This window comes from Molothrus ater, chromosome 8 (assembly GCF_012460135.2).
Source record: "Molothrus ater isolate BHLD 08-10-18 breed brown headed cowbird chromosome 8, BPBGC_Mater_1.1, whole genome shotgun sequence".
In the NCBI taxonomy this organism is placed as follows: domain Eukaryota; kingdom Metazoa; phylum Chordata; class Aves; order Passeriformes; family Icteridae; genus Molothrus; species Molothrus ater.
In genome coordinates this window covers 20,613,119-20,631,897 of record NC_050485.2, presented here as the reverse complement: position 1 = coordinate 20,631,897, position 18,779 = coordinate 20,613,119, and the positions used below count along the sequence as shown (strand labels likewise).

At 39.1% G+C, this 18,779-nt stretch overlaps 1 protein-coding gene across 2 annotated transcripts; it reads right to left on the bottom strand.

The window, feature by feature from the left end:
• Nucleotides 1-4,320: 4,320 nt before the first annotated feature.
• On the bottom strand, nucleotides 4,321-14,242 carry ZNF518A (zinc finger protein 518A). 2 transcript variants are annotated; one of them, XM_036385917.2, is made up of 3 exons: nucleotides 14,163-14,242; nucleotides 12,305-12,424; nucleotides 4,321-9,965 (listed from the first exon to the last, which is right to left on the bottom strand). In XM_036385917.2, exon 3 carries the CDS (start codon nucleotides 9,844-9,846, stop codon nucleotides 5,209-5,211), a length of 4,638 nt encoding a protein of 1,545 aa, XP_036241810.1. In that variant the 5' UTR covers nucleotides 9,847-9,965; nucleotides 12,305-12,424; nucleotides 14,163-14,242; the 3' UTR covers nucleotides 4,321-5,208. The 2 variants fall into 2 exon arrangements, with proteins under 2 accessions (XP_036241810.1, XP_036241811.1); XM_036385918.2 differs by lacking the exon at nucleotides 14,163-14,242 and adding an exon at nucleotides 13,470-13,519.
• Nucleotides 14,243-18,779: the final 4,537 nt, after the last annotated feature.

The following is an 18,779-nucleotide window of genomic DNA, read 5'->3' as shown; positions in this document are numbered from 1 at the left end:
CTCAGTAGTGCATGGAGACTTTGCTGGACTGCATTTCTGGCACCCTTCCAGCAAGAAAGCATCAGTTCACTAGTGTTGATGTTTTAATGTATATATTTGTATGTGCTCCTTCACAATGTTATGAAAAAACATCTCTTTTTACAACTTTATATCATATATATATATATATATATTACAAACACACATAATTTGACTAAATGACTCTCAAATCTTTTGTCTTTAAATTGCCTACTGCTGATGACCCAGGCACATTGCATCATTGCTAAATTACCCACTCACTTCTTGCTGACTTACTTATGGAGACACACACCAAAAAACCCCACTTTTTTATGTGATAGCCTGTTTTATCACAGTGGTTTACTTACTATAATATTGTTAACAAAGTAAACTTCCACAAATATTCAAGTGGTAAAAATTAATTTGATGAATGTATAAATTGCATCAATGAAAAACTTTTAGGAGCAATTGTTTACTAGTTCTAGCAGTGTTTGATTTCACTGGACCTGAAGACTCATCCATCTTAAAGGTATTTTCCAAAACTGACACTTTATACACATTTAGTTTATTCTTTTTGTTCCAAATTAAGCAGTGTTCTCTAGGATTATATTCAAGGCATTAAAGGCAAGTCTAGTTAAGACCCGCAAAGACTCAGCAAGCTACTTAGGGCCATAGGGTGGCTGAATTCTGCAAATACTTTCTTATGCTTTCGATCAGTTACTTGTAAAAGTCATGCACCTGCCTTCTAGAAAGAACTGTATGCCAGTAGGATGCTCAGCACATGGCTCCCTACATACCTTGAGGCAGGTCAGCTTCTTCCCTCTGCAACACAGGCAACCCAAACGTGATGTGATTTCACACTGGCAAGTAAGAAACAATGTATACAGACTACACAAGCCTACCTATTACAGACCATCACAGTACTACATAAGGGCTATGTTTAGTATATTGCTCAGTTGGTATTTTATATTTAACACTATGCCTAATACTACTGAAATGTTTAGAACATTAAGATTGCTAAGTCAAGGTGTAAAAACACAAAAGTTAGTAGTGTCTGCAAGCTTCCTTTACTCTTTCTATATGTGTACTATTATATTATTTAGCTACTTTAGGCATCACTTTAGAAGCTATTTCAAGCAATACTCACAATGGAAGTACTCTGAAAAAGTAGCCACTGAGTATTTAACTTCCTTTGCATTCATGTCCTTGCCTTTCATTCATGTACTGCACAGTATTTCAACCTTGGTACTGTCTGTCTGCTAACCTTTCTGTGTTGCTCCTCAAAATCTCTAGATTCTTCATTCTTTACAAGTTAAGTGTGCAGTATCTCCATCATTCTAGAACTGAGGAGGAAAAAATAGTGTGAACAAGGGAAGTTCAAGTGTGTATATTTCATAACAGAGACTAGGTATCACTTTTTTTTAAAGGTAATTAGCACTGACAACTTTAAAGCACTGCTGTTCCTGCCCCTCAGCTCTAAGTGCTCAGCACTACATATAATATTGTGGTTGACCTACAAATAACATAGATAAAGGGGCCAGTTACCTTCATCCTCAAACCTTACTTTACTTTTTATCCATGTTCTACATGATTATAGGGCTACCTTATAGTTACGACAACAAAACAAGGCAGGGAGCTGATAGGTAATACAACCTTCCACAAAATAATCCAATCTGCCTGAAATGAGAACTTCTTAGGCACAAAATAAGGATCCCTAGGGGTACAACCCTCCCCCAACAAACACACAAAACACACCAGTACATTGTCACCTACTTTACTACACTTGATGTTTTGTACAGGAACAAAGGCAGCTCTGGTTACTCTGCTTTCCATACTCGAGCTAGATCTGTTATAGCTTGGCAGGACTATGGTACAGACATACCATGAAACGAAGTTTTATCTGGAGAAGGTTTAAGCAAGTTTCAGGTATAGGATTGCACCAAGTTACCATTTCCTACATTGTAGACATAAAATAAATTGGGACTCAGGATGAAGCCTGCTGAGTTAAAAATCCCAGTGCTGTGGGCTGAAAAGCCATTACAGAATGCAGGAAATGGTGACTTGGTGTGGCTGTTGCAGTGCCAGCAGATATCTCCAGGTAACAGGTATATCAAGTCTGACCTGACAGACACAGCAACACACCCCTCCCCTCATCTTTCTTTGATATTGTCATACTGTTAGCTAATTTCCCTTCCATATGATATGTCATTCACTGAATAGTTAAAACAACAAAAACCAAAAAAAAACCAAAACCTCACACCAAAACACCACACACTCAGAAACAACCCATAAACCAAGAACTAAAAATGAATTCTTTTGTCTGAGAACTCAGGGCAAAGTGTCATATTTAATAATACACAAAGGAGAAGTGTTGTCTGCCTACCTGATACAGAGAGTACAATGAGTACTGCATATCATTCCTGACAATGTTGCTCCATGAAAGGAATAAGAACCTGCATTCTCAAAAATCCAATTGTTCAGAGACACAAGGTACAAAACTACATTCTTCCTTCAATCAAAAGCAGCAGCAGCAGCAAAAAGAGATTAGGAATCGTTAAGAAAAAAAGCATGTCACATAACAACAGCTCTATAACAAATTTTTGTTAAAAACACTGGAATTACTGAGGAAGGGCACCATGACTTACTGATGAATACACATCTTGCCAAGAACACATAATGGGATAGATTTTCAGCCTCTTCAAGGTCGTACAGACAGTTGATAACCTTGTGCTTGCACCTCTCTTTGTATGTCCCAAAACAATTAAATCAATGTGAGGTTTATCTTGCTATCTGCAATGTTACAAACTATTAAAATGTTATGGTTGCATAGTAAAGCACTCAAAATCAAGATAATTCAAGTTACCTGTGCAACCTTGTCACATGAGCTATATCCATTACAATACAAGCATTAAATATTCAATCAATGAATATTTTTCCACATGGATTTATATGTTTCATTTGGTTCATGCAACACTTCAGGGAGAAATCGTAGCTGTATAATGAAAAACTGTGGTTTGTAGGATATTTGTAGAATACCTTTCCCCATTTACTGAAAATGCTGAGAAATGCACCAACATTGAAGAATTCAGCCAGTAAAAAGATGGCTTCATACAGTAAAGTAGCTGAACTGAAGAACTGAACATATCTTCCCTGCATTTTCTACCACACCATATACTGCAACACAGGTGAGATCACTTCAACCTAATTTTCTCCTGATGGTAATTAATTTTGATCTTAATTTCAGTGAAGGCCCACTTGAGATTTTCTGAAACCTGATCTGCAGGAATGCCAAACTCTAAGGACCTCAAACAATGCACTATGAAAAAGGTTGTAAGAATAAATTGTGTATTTAGAACAGTACTTGAGCAACCTGCACTAAATAATATGAGGATTCACCCAAACTATGCTGCCTTGACTGCTTCAGTTGTCTTCTATACATAACTCACCAGATGCTAGACTAGTGTGCATCTTCCTGACAACACAAATATCAAGAAAAACTTATCACTGAAGCAATTGTTTTTAAGTAATTTTAACACTTTTTAAAATATAAGTTGAATTCAGGTTAGTGGTGCCATGCCTGTGACATCCATGACTTCTTACTGTTTCATTGGTAGTAAGCAATCTTCACTTTCACCTTAAGGAACCAGTAACAGAAAACAACTTGGGCTTGCATACAATCTAAACCCCAGGATTTAAATGCCCCAGTCCTCTCCAAGCCTACTGTTCAATTTTTACAGCTTTGCAATCAATACTTTGGGAAGCTGGCTTACACCTTCATACTTGGGCAAAAGGTGCCAGCCATATGGTAAGAGCAATCCCAGGTAAGAATGAAACTTCTAGCCTACTGAGGTTCATGAAGAATCTGGAGGACAAAGCCTCGAGACATAATTACTGTGGATAATAAGGACCTTCATCTGTCACTATGGTTAAGAGGTCTTTTGCTTACATGCCTTTCTATAAGGACTAAAAACTGTAATGCATAGTCTCTCCCTTCATTATCTCTAAAACTGAAAGTAGAAAGCAAGCAGGCCCCTAAGAACATTACCCTTCTGGGCTGGTAAAATATGGGAATAACAACTCAAGCCTTGGTTTTGCCAAATCCCTGGTGCCCCAAAAGGCTGTATATCTGAATAAGCAATAGTAGAAAACATTAAGTCATTATGGGAACAAATTCCATCCACCTGAAATAAAGCTATGAAGTAATTACAAGCCTAAAATGGTGCTCTGCACCTCCCCATATCCTGACCATCCCTATAGGGTTTGCGGCAGATACAGCAAGATAGAAACATTTTCTATAAATGCTCAAAGTCATTTGCTGTAAACACAAGTTATAGCAAATTTAATAGTGACAAAATCAATACAGATTAGGAATGTTCACCATTCTTAAACACCATATACATTATGAATATATATACTGTATATTTTCAATCGATTTCATTCTGACTCACCATAATAACACAATCATAATACATTTTATTAATTTATATGAAAAATACTTCACTAAGAAAGTAGACAAACTGCACAGAAATAGTACAAGTGTCATGTGCATAGCAATATAGCTTAAAGCATTCACATATGGCTTTGTTTAAATGAAACTGTGGGGGAATGGCCCTATACGGACCCATGGTTACACAGTCAACATAATGTAAACTGCTTCACATCTTTGAGGCACTTGCTAATAATAGTGTTCAATCCCTGAAAAACAAAATCAAGAGTTAATAAGTGAAAATAACAAAATCCCAGGATAACAGCCGTGTATATTTGAAAATATTTTAAAAATTGGTTTTAGTAGTGCATGCACAGAACTGAAAAACTGGGGGGGAAGGGGGTAATTTCTGTGCAAGAATTATACCAAGTAACTGAAAAGTATAAAAATATTTACATGTTTAGGGATTTTAAGTATGTACAGAACAAAGGCCCTGAAGACTTATTCTATAGAATAAAAATATAGCACATGATAGCAGTAATAAAAATAATAATTTTTTTATGGAATTGTATTTGCAGTTAGTTACAAGTTATTTAAACCACGTTTTTTGATCTTTCTCAAATCTGATGGCAATAGGGAATACACTCTTTCTTTTATAACACAAGAACTTTGCATCCTTTTTCAACCTCAGTTACAATACTGACGTAAAAAACAGAACGACTTGTGTATCCTAATCCAGCTGGGGTGTTTTTTTAAACTTTAATGATTATTTTCTTCACTGGTCATCATTTCATTAATGAATTCCAATCTCGAGTAGCCTCCATCAGATGCCTCTGTCCATGTCCTACCCAATTATCCTGGTTGTCAAATATTCTACCACAAAACCAGCAGCTAAACTTAGCTTTCAAGGTATTATTTGAGGTAGTTTTCACAATCTGGTAATTGTTTTTGCTAGTCTTTTTCAGTGTCAATTTTAAGACAAATCTTTCTTTTACAGGGTTAAGGGGTTTTATTGTCTTGTATCTTTTCTGAGAAAAATTATCAGTAGTTACATCCGAAGGATTGCAGAAGTCTGGCGGCAGAAGAGCTTCAACGGTTCTTTTTGACAATAAAACCTTAAGAACATGTCCCTTAAATTTAGCAATAGTTTTCATTACATTTACAACTTCTGGAACATCTGCATCAGGATGATTTAGCACAACAACTGGTTGATTTCTCCGGGGGCATTTTACAAGCTGGTTAGAATTAAAAGGGAGTAATTTCAAAGTCCTCACAGTTGTCTTTGGTGCCCTTGGTTTGTAAGGGCTAACTGATTCACTAACAATTTCAGCTTGATTCTTTTCTTTACACTTTCTGTGCAACATTGCTTTCTTTCTAGGAGGTTCTGGGCAACCAGCCTTCCTTTTACGTTTGAAATTCTTGTTTCTTTGCCCACCCACAGTTCCTGAACTTTTAGATCCAGCTTGTTTTAAACCAGGTTTTACTTTTGCAGCTCTGTTTTGGGTGCTCCATGTGGACTTCTGACAACCAGAGTTATTCCTCTTGTTAGCAGCTATTACTTGCATACTCTCGATAGAACATTTCTGCAACTGCATCCCTGCAGATTTAGCAGAATAAACAGGTTCTACAGGAGGAACATGACATGCTGGATTAGAGCTTGCCAAAGAGGCATTTGCTGGCATTAACCCACCTGTTAAGTTTAAGGCATCATTAAAACAAAGATTAGTTTGTTTCTGTGCTAGTGCAGGAGTAAGGGACTGCAAGTTATCCACCTGTAGTGAGGGCACCGAGTTGCTTATTGACTGAGTGTTATCAGACAGTGTATCTGAAGTACGAGTTCTTATTTTCAGCAAAGGCTGTTGTTGCATGGCTCCAGTTTTCTTTGGTTGACAATTCTGATAAGCATTATCCTGAAAAAAAATTGGTTTATGAACTACAGGCTTGTTTGGTGTCAAACATTTCCGAATAACTCCCTGCTGTCCATCAGGCGAAAGTGCATAAACGTGTTGTTCCTGTTTAATTTCCTGTTGTTTTACTGGCTCCAAAGACCCAAAGACAGCATCCTGGTGCTCTGGTAACACCTTCACAGAAGAAGTTGCCTTCACAGACGACACTGATGAGTTTGCTACTACAAGAGGTGCTTTGAATGGCATACTATTCAATGAGTCATTTACTGTACCACATACTTCCCCATTACAGGAACTTCTTAAATTTCTAAAATTGCCATTTTTCCCCTTCACTTCTGAAGCTGGTATTTTCCCAAATTCTCTGGATGCAATTCCCCCTAAAACCTGAGAACTATCATTAGTGGCATTTGCAACTGTTCCAACTGCCCCACTAAAAGTCAAAATCATTCCAGGTCCTTTATTTGAAACACAAGATGCAGGTACACCTTTAGTAACATCGGATGAACTGGTTGATGGAAGAGATTTTCCTGACACCACCTGCTGCCTAGATTGGTTAGAAAGGTGGAAAGGAACGAAAAATCGTGACGGAAGGGACTGAACAAAAAGGGCTTTCTTTTGTTCCTGAAGAACAGGCAAAACTGGTGAAAAGCTGCTAGGATTTTGAGTTGCAGACAGTACTTTATCTTTTACTACCTGCTGTGTAAACTCATCTGTAGGAGTTTTTAGCAATGTACCAACACCCGGAGTTCTGGATAATTTGTCCATGTCCTGTGAATCAAGTGATGTTTTGGGTGTCTGTCTTTCTCTCCCACAACATGTACCTTCATTTGTGCTACATCTTGTGTTGAACTCTCTCTTACATAAAGGGAAGTGTACATTAGGTGGAGGCCTCTGAAAACCACACACAGTTGCAGAGCTTTTTAAACGCACGCAGGCTGCACTCCCGGTCTCAGGACCAGAAAGCAGCTTATCAGAACGAAGTTGGACACAGTTAGTCTTGCTGTGGAACTCCTGCTGAGAAGCTGTTTTTACTTTTAACACATCTTGCAGTAATTGGTTTATCTCAGGTGATAAATAATTAGCTGCCTGCTCACTTTGCAATGAGAAAACAGATGTGATTTTAGGCATTAAGAAAGAGTTAACACCATCAGAGCCATTTTCCTGGAATTTCTCGGCTACATTCTGAAAGCCTTGCTCTAGGTTAGTGTCCAAATACTGTCGGCCATTATGCTTGTCCTCTGTAAAACACTCGCTGTCAACACCACATTGAGATTGGCTTTTAAAAGACACAGAGTTATTCTTAGTGTTTATGTGTTTGTAAGTTTTATTAATATTTGATTGGGCTGACACAACTTTCTCTGCTTTTAAACCTTTCACTGACTCTGAATGTGAAGATGGAAGTTCATTTCCACTGTTTTGAAAAGAACCTCTTTTGCTAAATTCTCTGTACCTGTCATCTGTTGAAGTCCAAATGCTACATGGATTATCCAAAGAGTCCACTTTGGAATAGTTGTGAAAAGACAACAACCCTTCATTAGATGAATCCACTGAGGTTGAATAACAGAGATTATTAGTTCCATTGCTATTATTCAGGCCACCATTTTGCATTTTCAGTTCAGGAAAGTAGGGCATTTTCATAGGGTCATAATGAAGGGTATTTGTAATAGCGGGTGATAATACCTGAGGATGACTTGAAGGACGAAAGCTTCCCCATGAGATACTAGTTTGAGCTCCAACTTTTGTTACTGCTTCATGTGGTGGTACAGTTGAGTCCAGCTTCATTGGCAAACAATTTGGACCTTTTCCTTCAGCTATATTAGAAGGTGGTACAGTTTCAGAAACACTCTTACTGTACAATAAGGAGTTATTTTGTTTTTCCAATTTTGTTTTTCCTGAATGAGGAGCAGGACAGGAAAACGGAGGGGAAGTTAATGGATGAACACAATTGTTCTTTAAAGTCGACTGATCATTTGCATGTGGTATAGCACCTGAAGACAAGCCACAGGGATCAGCAGTCTGTAGCAAAGGAGTTGCAGAACCATCTTTAACAGGATCAACTTTCTGACCCAACAGATAGTCATTTTGCTTACTTGTAGGTAGTAATTTTATAACAATATGTTGTTTTCCATCTACCATTTTAAAACCCATAAATTTCGCACTGTAATTTGCTGGTACAGATATTTTATTGTTTTTAAACATCAATACTGTTGGCCCATGAACAGCACTTTTCAATAATCCCAGGCCATAACTTGTGCCATCATCTGCCTTATTGTATTGTGCAGTAGTAGCAGAGAGCATTCCACCGATAAAATGACGCTTTTCCGTGTATTTACCTTGATGTTTCTCTTCATTTGTTTCCACATCTCTCATACACTGGTTCAGCTCCTCAGCATTTGGCTGAATTTTATTCACACTTCTTAGCACTTGTGTATTTTCTTCTCCAGCACTGTCACTTCCACTGCTTATCTTCTTCCGTCTCCAGAGTGGTTTTTTTGATGCTCCCATTTTATACCTCCTTAACACAAGCTTCAGTCCTGCTGGAGTCTTTACTATTCTTTTTTCATATTTATCCTTTTCCAGTTTTTCTTTTGCAATTAAGTGGTCTCTGTGTAAAGCTATGATGTGTTTTAAAAGATAATCTTTCCGAGATGTGCTGTAACTGCAATAAGGACAACCAAAAGAAAACATACTGGTATGAACAAGGAGATGATTTTGGAGCTCCTCTTCTGTAAAGTTTTCTTGATGGCATTTTCCACATTTATAGGGAATCTCCTTATGTTTGTGAATGTGCTGAACAAACGTACCCACATCATAGGTAGAAAACCCACATTTTTCACACTGAAAGTGTCCATTTACACAATGCTTTGATATGAAGTGTTTTGTCAAAGCCAACAAAGTGTATATCTGCTCATCATTACAGAGCTCACATTTTACTAAAGTGCTACGATGAATGCGCCTGTGCTGTTTAAAAGACTGAAAGTCATTAGCTGAGAAGTTGCACATCTCACAAGGATACAGAGGCAACTCACCATAGTGTAACAGCTGAAAATGTTTCTGTAGGTCATTTGGGCTGTATCTAATGTTATCCTTGCACTTCGTACAAGTGAAATTCAGTATCTTTGCTGCAGTTTTCAATCCTTCTTCAAATTGCACTTCTGGTGTGATTTGCAAGTGGCTTCCTTCTGAACAACTCAGATTGCTTCCACTAATTTTCTCAAGACTTACGGATTTCCTAGCAGTTTGCTGCTTACACTGAAAGAGTTTTCTAAACCTATCAACTTCATGTTTCATTAATACTTCATTTGGAATGTTCACCTTGGGCAATTCAATCTTCACGTTTTTTAGTCCATAAGCGAGATTGACATCTAAAATTGCTGGTTGAATCGTCATACTTGAAGGATCACTCGCCAGTTCTTTTTTCAAAGTAATGTTTGTAGAAAAATTATTCACAGCATTGTGTTTTAAGAAAGTGATTTGCTTTCTGTCGCAAAAAAAGTGTTCCTGTTCAGATGACATGATTTTAGGTTCTACTTTTCTTTACATGAATTCTTGAGATTTAGTCTTACTGCTGGCAGCAAATGAGACAACTGTGCTGAGTTATTCTCAAAGCTCTACAACTTTCCCATTTCATTCTCCTGAAATTAAAAAACAAACAAAGCAAATAATTACTTCTAAAACTAATGCAATTGGAACACCTATTACGATTCACTAACAAATCTATGCCAATCTCTGAAGTTGTTAATTTTTATAATATTACTCAAGGGATGAAAAAAAAAGGATGAGGCAAAAAAAAGCTATTACACTATAACCTTTGTTTGTTTGTGTTGGGGGTGTTTGTTGATTTGTTACTTGGTGGGTTTTTTTTAAATAAAACTTGAAAAATATGTTTTAAAGAACATCTACTGAAAGATACATGTCATCAAATTTTGGGTTTCTCCCACCCTGTAAGCACAAAGAAGTCCAAAAACCTACTTTTCTTAAATGAAGCCTGCGTTTATTACTTATTTGGGATTTCATGCAAATAAAACCACTCCCTTGTGACATGCCACTAACTGAAGTATTAAAAAGAAGTCAGATCTACAGAATTTGACATTTTTATTACTCAAGTGTGCTACTCTATTAGTTACTATTGTGCTTAAAAAGGAAAGAAAGTAAAATCAGAATCTGACAAAATATCTACTTCACCAATGGAGACATGACCTTTACCAACACCAAAAACCAATCACACTGACCTACAATGAATTTTTCACATGCCTACCTTTAGTACCACACAAGTCTGAATCAGTCAACAGATAAAGTTCTCAGGTTTCTCATTGCATGTTCCTGGGTACATGTTAATATTTTCAGTGCATGACTGACGACAGTACCCCTCTATGGATTAAAAGGCTCAAACAGTTATGGTCAGCATCACTGTCTCACTACAGATTTCATGTCAGTGTTTCCATAACAGGCTGCATCAACAATTTATATCAGCTCAAGTCTATGCCTGAACAACACTCCTGCACAGAATGTCGACAGAGAATCAGCAGAATTGGAACAGCAGCAAAATTAACTTGAATTCTGAAAAGCAACACTGGAAAGGAAGAACTGCTTCTTCACCAGTATAATACTTTTTACTAAAAAACTTTTTCCACAGTACAAGTCACAAAGTCACTTTCTTCTTTCCTAACAAAAGTTAGTAAATTGTTAGCTGAAGTCTGATTAGCGAATTTCTCTCCACTACTCTGGGGCTTGCCCTGAAGCAACACAGACTTGCAACTCATTAGATCATTGTATCTATTCACATTCAAACTAAAAGAATGATCACACCCTCACTGTGAGTAAGTGCAAGGGCTGCTTCTAGATCTCCAAGCCATCATAAGCATTAGCCCTAAGATCTTTCAAATATTTTCCCACAGTCCTGGGAGAAGGAAGTTTCTAGCATTAGACATGCAAATACCTGACAAAGAAAATGGAGACTGAAAAATTTTCAAGTCCACGTTCTTGTATCATGTAGCAAGAAAAGCAACACTTTTTTTTTTAAGCACATGCTTTAATGCCTTCCTTTGGAGAAGATACTAGCACTTCTGCACAATTCTTGAAAATAATAAATACAACAGACTCTATACACAGACTCTAATATAAAGTAAATTCACTTAACTGTGTTCTCCAGATATGAGACCGTCAAGACTTCAATTACATATCTGACATCCAAAAAAAAAAAAAAAATCCCAAAAACACCCCAAAACAACAAACCACAGAGACATACACTCTCTCCTCAGAATCTCTCCAAAGGAAAACACTTTGGATACAGAACTTCCATTTTTCTTTTAACTCAATGACACACTCCTCATCTTCTACACAGAAGATTAATATGTGGGCTATTACCCAGCTTTGAGCCCTGAGAAGAGAGCAACTCATGTGCATTTATATTCCATTTCCACCAAGAGTACTGCATTAAAATGCATTCTCTTGCCAATGGCATTTATTTGAATAGAAGCAAGCTGAACTTCCTCATAAAGAATAAGTAACTAAAAATTATTTGGATTTGTTTGCTTGAACAACTTTTAAAAGACACAGGCGCAACACAAAGACTAGGGCTTGCATGATGCAATACATCATCCTGCTGGTAGCTGCCCATCGTTCAGGTTAAAAGGTTATACTGCCAGACACTGAAACCTGAAGTATGTTTACAATAAAAATTATAAAAATCAGAAGTGGATAAAGTGCTTCAGACAACAAGGCTCAGGCTTTCAATACCAAGCCAATGTGGTCCTCAACTGGGCAACACATTTGGTGAAGAGTCACGATCTAAGATCCCCTTTAATTAACTAACCTTATACTTAATTTTATTATTTTTGGGTAGTATGCAACAATCAACAAGCTCCTGCAGCATGACAAATAAAATATTTACTTGAAACAACCATTAAAAAAAAAGGGCTTTCTTTTATCCCAGGGATCTCTAAAGGTATATGTTCAAAGCAGTCTGACTTACGCGTTTAAGAAAATACTTGACTTCAATTCTCCAACAGCTGGGTATTTTCCACACACCCAGAAGAGGTAAGATTGCAAGACTCAGACAAGGCCACAGTCAGGAGAAATACTAGAAAAAGTTCTGGAAACAAAAGAAAAGGTATTTTAAATGGTGTAAATACAAGCAATAACTGAAAGAATAAGGTGAAAAGCACAAATCTCTTGCAAATTTATATTATGTGGATTTTCACAAGAACACAAGAATATATACCAACTTTTCTCCCAGAGAACACCATCAAATGCAATACCAGTACTGTATATACACACAATATAACAATGCCTATTTTACCTTAGCTTTGCCACTACACCTCAGGCATCCATAGCTGGGAAGCATAAACACATGATAACTTAAAAACACCACAGGAAGAAGTGACTGGTATCTCAGTCCAACAAATTTTAACCTGAACTCAAAAGGCATTTATCTTTTTTCAAGCAAAAATGTTAATGGCAAAGACATAACCATAAGTTTCTATAAAATTGTGTAAAAGCCTGGGAAAGAGGCAGAATATTACATTCACAGTATCTGAAACCAGTAAGTAGATTTAAATGCAGATAAAATGAGTATCAACACTGAAAATACATAAGCATGTGCCACAGTTAACGCTCACTCAAAAAATCCCCAAACCACTAAGAACAAGGATAAGCAACCACTCGAGGCTCTCAGACACAATTTTCTTCCCCCAAAAACGCTGCAATTTGTCCATATTTCGTTTTAAAAAGTACAGTTAAGAAGTTTAAGCTATATATTTTGATCTAGAAAGAAATTACAGATAGCAGTTGGACACTGCTAAATTAGGTAACTTTTACAGTTTTTCCATTTCAAAATACATTCAAAATAGGTATCCCAGCAGGCAGGATCTTCAAGATTTCTAAAGAAATTTCGGCTTATTTAAATTTTATTAAATAAATAAATAAAATGATACTGAAGTATATCCCATGCCCAGTTCCATTCTATGTGCTTGCAAATTTAGGATGGTGCCTTAATCTCTCCCCAGACCTGGACACATGCAGGAACTCACAAAACTAGATCTTATGAAACCCATAGAGCTGGAGCAGTCAGACACAACCCGAATAGCACAACGATGTTTTAGTAGAAAAAAAAAAGAAAAAAAAGAAGAAAGAATCACCGAAGCGCTCTCAGAGCTCACACACACAGACTGCCCGTGCCACGGGGCGAACCTGCCGTTTACAAACACAGCAGCTGAACGCGGCGGCGACACACGGCCAGCGCCAGTCCCCGGGCGGGCTGACACTGCCCCCGCCCGCCGGGGCTGCCGGGGCAGCAGCGGTGCGCAGGAGCCGTCCAGGGGCTGCAGCGGCCGCTCCGCACCGGGACAAAGCGCGGGGCGGCCGCCGAGGCGGCGGCAGCTCGGGAGCTCCGTCTGACCGCGGGCACGGCAGCGGGCGCTGGGGCAGGGACGAGCGAGGCGCGTCCCTGCCCGGCTCCTCCTCGGGAGCCCCGCGGCAGCGCCGCCCCCGCCCGCATGGCCCCGGGGCGGCCGCAACTCTCGGCGCGCAGCCCAGCGGAGGGATACGGTCCCACGGCCGGTCCGGCGGTGCACACGAGGCCATTTCTGCCCGGTCCTGCCGCCCCGGGCGTGCCCCGCGGTCCCGCCCGCCCGAGCCCCGGCTGCCCCGCGAGCCTCCCGCCGCATGCGAGCGCGGACTATTTAATGTCTCACCCGCACCACGGGGCACCGTCCCGTCCCGCCCCGCCGCGGCCGCTCGCGCCCCCTGCCTGCTCCGAGCCGCTCCGGACCGTCCCTCCCGCCCCGCGCGGAGCCTCCCCGCTCCCCGCCCGACGCCCCCCGCGGAGTTACCTCGGGTACCGCCACCGTCCGGCGAGGCGCCGCCGGCCGCCATCACAGTTTCCATCCGGGGACTGCCGGGTGCGAGCCCGGCTGAGGGGCGGCCGCGGCGGAGGGATACGCGTTCACCTGAGGGATGGGCGGACGGCGGCCGACGAGGCCCAAGGGGGGAGGGGGCGGGGCGGTCCCGGCAGGTCCGGCTGCTTTCCGCCTGCTCGTCCCCGCTCCCCGTCCTCCTTCTCCTCCTGGGATGGGGGCTTTGGGCACATGGTACGGCCGGGGAACGGCACGGCCGCTCCGCCCATCGTTACCTTCAGTGTCACAGTGCACCCAAGGGAATGTTTGGGCCAATGGCAGTGGCAGGGAGAGCCGCTGCCCCTCACAAAACGCTCACAGGCAAAGGCCTGGCCCGCGATGATCGTGCCGCACTCGTGTGTTCGCTGAGCTGCACAGACGCAACAGCAAAATATATGAAGGGCTGTCTGTAGGAGATGTCAGCAGTTAATTTGGGAAAATATACGTGCATTAGATCAGTTAATTTGTTTTAACATGCTGAAAATAACAAAAATCAAGGCTGATAGTCACTACAAAGTGCTTGTCTTGTTAGACACAGTATCATTTCTGCTGAGGAGCGGCACCAACAGTGGGTAGGAGCGTGCTCTTCGCGCTTGTGCAGGTTTTAAGGCGTACGAAGACCACCCAGAGTGAGGTGACTGAAGGGAACGAAGGCACGAGAGAAGCAGGAAATGGAGCTGCACCATGGCCAGAAAAGGGCGAATGCCCATGACAGAAATAGACTGTAAAGATGAATTCTAATTGAAGAGGTCATTGCAAAGGAAATCCATTCTCCACTTAGGAAACAGTGATCAAAAATCAAAAGCAAAGAGGAGAAAGTTTGAGCTTTTTCCTTTGGGAAACCTGTCTAATGAACAATTTAGCCTAGCAATTCAGCTAAACATTTCTCCACAAATCTTGTGGTATCTTACTAGTTGTAACAAAGTTTAATAAGTGCAATATTTACTCATGATTAAATATGAGAACAAGGAGGAGTGTTGATGTCTTTGAGTGTGCATGCGTACACTAAGGGTACATTGAACATATTTTTAATTTCTTGTTCTAACTGACATCACTTATTTCCCTTGTGTCCTAGACTGTAAAAGAAAATTTATAGAAGCCATTTTGGGGTGGGTTCCTTGGCCCTAAAAAATATCCTCAAGGAAAGAATTATATAATTGTTCTACTACACCCAAATGAATCAATCTGTGCCAAAAGCAAGCAGAAAAAAAGTATTCTTCTGCTCTCTGATTAATTAAGTTTTTCGAAGTAAAAAGGGAGGATTGTACACATCCCTGGTGTCATTCATATATGAAAACTTAACTACAACTGAAGAAAAAAAAAAAAAAAAGAAAAACAGCATAGTTCTGACTGAAACCCTAAAGTCAGAAAAGATAACAGAAAAGAATGATCCATGAAAATCATTAGTCTAACAAGCAGCTACAGTATCAAATTGGTGTATTCCAGATGTTAAATTAAAATATACATCATATTGTCAATTATTAATCCCAACGAATTTACATGTAAGATGGGAACAAATATTTTATCTGTATTTTATTACTTTGTAATTCAAATTTAGAACACATGAGTGTTGAAATTCTGAGTGCTCATCTATTGGCTGTATGGGTTTTCTGGAAGAATTCCTGTTTCTGATAGTTTTCTTATGATGTGGACTAAACATTTCATAATTATAGCAGATAAAATTCTGAATCACTTTGTGGCTTTTAGTGACAGTAAATAAAACAATCTCATGCATTCTTCTATGTCAGCATTTAATAAATATATTAAATACACACTTTATAAAATATAATTAATTGCTATTTCTTTCTTGGCTTGTATATAATGAGATAATAAACCATATTCTTATGTACTGCTTGGCAGCTAGAGCTTCTACTCAGTGTCACCAGAACAGCTGCAATGATTATCTGTTTCTCCAGAAAACAGCAAGTTCTGAATATGTCCATGAAAAATTATTTTTAAAAATATGCCTGTCTTCATGGTACAACTGGGGAGGCAATATTACAGGTAGCAGAGGCTGGAAATTCATGGAGGAAGGAACCTAAACATACTCAGATGTAGGAAAATTATGTTTAGGACTTGACAGGTCTTAGGCTTGTAGGCAGACTACCCAGCAGGACAGTCTTTGAATGATAAGCAAGAAAGAATTATGATTCTATTTCTTTTTAAGAATATCAGGTTCACAGGCATTAGAAAATATCTGTTTGATAGTAACAGTAAGTCTGAGTCAAGTAATCTTACTGCTAGGTGGTTGTTTAAAATTCTTGTAATTACTATAAATAGAAAGTGTAATCTTACAGGTAAAGAGCACAGGACGAATGGAGGGTTCAAAGAAAACATCCATGATTTTCTGTCCCGTGCCACTTCACTCCTGAAAGGTGCTAACTTGATTTTCTGTATTAAACATTTTACTGGTGAATTCTTACATAAAAGCCTTTTGGTGGGGCCTTTGAGTTCATTCTTCAAGTCTTGTATTTTATACTGATCTGCTTACAAAAATCTCCAAACTGTGCTTGTCACTTAAATAAATAATACATTGGCCAGACAGAGCTCATTTCTTTCACAAAGTACAGTGTACTTCAAACAATGCTTGTATGTATAAGCTGTAGGGCTGTAAGAGAAGCTCCATATTTCTAAGATGAAACGTCAGTACATAGAGAAAATAAGAAAATTGCCTTTTTAAGCAGTTCCTAATACCCTGCATTATTGGTTTTGATGATGAAGTATTGAGCAATGTACGGTTGCCTATATGTCACTGCCAGTGACATATGTCACTGTAATTTTTGACCCTATATTTCTTATGATAAATAGTCTTATTTTTGTTTAGGGCAAAACAGCAGGAAAACATACTGTTAAGGCTTCCCTTTCTACATATATTATCTTATAAACATAACAGCCTTAATGATGACAGCTAAAGGTGTCATTATTAATATCAGAACATTTATTAACTCTTTCCATTTCTCCACCTGCACAGCTAAAGCAATATTGCAACAATGAAGGAAGTCAACAATTAAATTTTCTTTGTGGATTTCATGGAGCTATCTGAGCCATAATTGTTAAAACTTCAGGAATAAAAGTTCAAATGAAAATTACAGCATTCAATGTAACAAAAATTTAAATTAATTTATCTTTCTACAGGAAGAAGGGTGAAATAGAACCATGCCAAAATTTTATGACAGTAAGTTTCTTAAGCCAGCTTGGGAAATTGCAGCCTTTGCCATCGTCTTCTACAGCTCTGTTGGAATCTGCTTTTGTCCAAATAATGCTCTGCTAAATAGACCCCGTACATCAGTTGCCTTTGTTCATTATTTTAATACAGCCACCAGATGGACACATCCAGTTAAGAGGCCCTGTTATAATGAATATCCTTATTCATGCTCTTATTCTCAGCATAGCTTTTTCAAGTACAATTTCTGATCACTGTGCATACAAAGGGTCTGTTATACAATTGAGAAAACATTCTTAGGAACTTATTGAACCTTCTTTGGAAACTTGTGGAAAAAGCACGTCTCTGCCTTCACAATATGTGAAATGGGTAAGAGACTTTTTATTGTTATAATTTGTGAATGGGGAAGTGTTGCCAAACAGCAAAAGGAAGAAGCACTCTTAGAAATGTGTAAACAATTTTTTTTAAAGTTTATCACTTTATTTATGGTTCTACCATGTGTAAATCAATTACTGATAATCTGATTCACCTTCATGAATAGAATTTCTACAGATCTTATTTCTTTATTAGACTATCACTGTCTAATCACTGTCACTGTCCTTGGAAAATGTTTTAATCTCCTGAAAGCTAAGGCTTGCATGGTTAAGTGAAGATCCCATTTGACTCATTATAATTTTAGCCTCAATGTTTGCAAGTGTCTTCACCATCATGGGCAGTCCACACTGCAGCAAGTTCAGGCAAGTTAATTTAAAGCAGAAACTGGAGCTGGAAAAGAAAGAGGCAAGATCTACGAACAAGGCTGAACAGATGAAGGGCAGATTAGGATCTAGCACTCAGTAGGAGGAACTAGGACAAGATCTAAGTCTAGAAAGCAGGAAATTGGATCAGGATTTTAGACAGAAGACTCAAGATTAAGATTCTAGAGCACAATTACAAGTAAGAGGTATTAAGCTTTCCAGATTACCTGGTCCTGTTTCACGTGTACTGAGACAGGCTATACCAGCCTGTCAGAGGTGAGGCCATTACCCTTTGGAAAACTAGTTCTGGCCAGATGACTAATAAAGAGGTGCCTGAGCCGGCTGTGGGAGATACCTTGACTTCACAATTTTCAGTGGCAGCTGAGCAAACAGGATATTTTAAGTGACACGAGCATCTTCCTCATGGTCAGATAGTCATGACCCCAACACTTTTCATCAGCAGTCAAGTGACATGTGAGTTGGATCATGATTGCCCAGGTGAGACAAGAGAGACTGGCAAACTGCAATAATGTTCATGCTCATAAATGCAATTAACCTCATGCCTTTCTGAAAATGGGGAAGATTTTACTCTTGGTAGCAATCAAACTAGAAACCACACACCATTGCACATACTGTCCTGATGCAACATTGCAA